Source organism: Rhagoletis zephyria, unplaced genomic scaffold (genome assembly GCF_001687245.7).
Source record: "Rhagoletis zephyria isolate East Lansing unplaced genomic scaffold, Rhagoletis_zephyria_1.1 Rzeph_scaffold_00624, whole genome shotgun sequence".
Classification (NCBI taxonomy): domain Eukaryota; kingdom Metazoa; phylum Arthropoda; class Insecta; order Diptera; family Tephritidae; genus Rhagoletis; species Rhagoletis zephyria.
This window is the reverse complement of record NW_016157708.1, coordinates 172948-174768: the sequence shown is the minus strand read 5'-3', so window position 1 is coordinate 174768 and position 1821 is coordinate 172948. Positions and strand designations below refer to the sequence as shown.

General features: G+C 37.5%; 1 protein-coding gene across 1 annotated transcript; it reads left to right on the top strand.

The window, feature by feature from the left end:
- The first annotated feature begins 593 nt into the window (after positions 1 to 593).
- LOC108360769 (uncharacterized) lies at positions 594 to 1508 on the top strand. The gene is made up of 2 exons (XM_017613196.1): positions 594 to 980; positions 1041 to 1508. Exons 1-2 carry the CDS (start codon positions 825 to 827, stop codon positions 1227 to 1229), a joined length of 345 nt encoding a protein of 114 aa, XP_017468685.1. The 5' UTR covers positions 594 to 824; the 3' UTR covers positions 1230 to 1508.
- The last annotated feature ends 313 nt before the right edge of the window (positions 1509 to 1821 follow it).

Below are 1821 nucleotides of genomic sequence, written 5' to 3'. Positions count from 1 at the left end.
GGGCTTAAACCGGATGCATAAACACAATGTAATGACTTCAATTATACGCGAAAATTCAAACATTTAGTCTGTTCCTTTGAACTTCGGACTAAAACCTGTGGAACTGTCAAACTACAATTTTACGCTCTCAAATGAGAGTAAAAGGAGAACAGATGCAGAAGTGCATAGGAACGCAAAAAGCACTATTTCCTGTAAAAACGTCAGACGGTTTGTTTACATGTCATTGGCACTACACTGATTTGGCTGAAATATCACTAAATAATTAATAAAATCTATACATATTTAAATATTTCGTTGTTTTCTTCCATTTTATAACAAATATAAGGTTCTTTGCTTTCACCGCTTTCTGTTTTTGTTTGCACATGTAAATCAGCTGATCGTTTGACACTTTTCATGAACTTACAGGAAAAAAATCTCCGGACTAAATCCTGTAACTTCGGACTAGGAACAGTTGCTCAGTTACTCTCTCAAATGTGTTCCCACTTACAGGTTTTATGTCAATAGGAACGACTTCCTGTAAGTTCAGGGGCCGAATCACGGCTCTCGTGATCGAGTAATATTTTTCGAAATTTTCTGTTTTGGCATCACCGCATTCGTGATCGAGTAAAATTTATCGAAATTTGGCATCACCCCATTCGATATCGAGCAGACGTTCGAGTAGAATTATTCAAAACACCATTCGACAGTAAATTTTGCATCGAGAAGTGGAAAATTAAAATAAAACAACAAAATGTGAGTATATTTCTAGTAAAAACTGTTGCAAACTTTAATATCTTTTTATATTTAAGGACAAACATAAACAAAATCAACAAAAAAAAAGTATTATGGCGGAATATATGCAGGAGCACCCGGATTTGGCCAGAAATATTCTGCCAAATTGCGTTCAAAGAAGAACCGTTGCTCAAAGATTGTGGGAGCAACTTTCCTTAAAATTAAATTCTGCTGGTCCGCCTATAAAAGAACTTAAAATGTGGCGTAAAGTAGGTTGTTTTGAATTTATATAATCAGAAGCTAGTGTATTATTTGGCTTAAAATTGTAGGTATTTGCAGACCAAAGGCAGAACGTTAAAAAGAAGCTGTCTTTTAATAAAGCTTCTAAGCAAAAGACCGGAGGTGGGCCTTACCAAGAAAAGCTTTTGACGGCGTCCGAGGAGCTGCTGCTGCAAGCTACTGCAATGGACGTTTCAGTGGAGTACGTGCTGAAAACTTTCACTTCCCAAAAGCGATAACGTAGCAGCTAATTGCAAGACGGAGGGTACTGATGTGGACATATGCCCCTCAAACTCAAGCTCCGAAAGCACGTACTCGAATGCAGGTTTTGACAGTCGGAAACGTTTTTTGAACCTGCAAATAAAGAACTTTAACGTATGCTGCTGCTGGTAAACTTAAGGGATTGCTTTTGTCACGTAATCCTCTCCGTATCTGCACTTGACTGACTACATTATCAGAATCAGGCGAGCTCGAATAAAAAAATACTGAAATATTCATTTTATAATAACTGATATGAATATTTTATTTCTTGTTTACGTTTGAAAAATGGTTAAAGATGATACATTTACTAATTGGCAACCGATTAATAATCGAAGAAATTTCGCTAGCTTACGAATCGAGTGCCATGATTTGCCTATTCGATTCGAATCGAAATTTTACTCTCCTCGACCGGTCACTCGTTCACGAGAGCCGTGATTCGGTCCCTGACTAAATCCTGTAAACCGGACTGCTATTGGAACAGACTAATTATTTCATGGAATCATGAACAACAAGTTCGGTAACGCCACGGTTCACAAACAGCTGTGTACTAGGGTTAGGATGTTTTTAGAT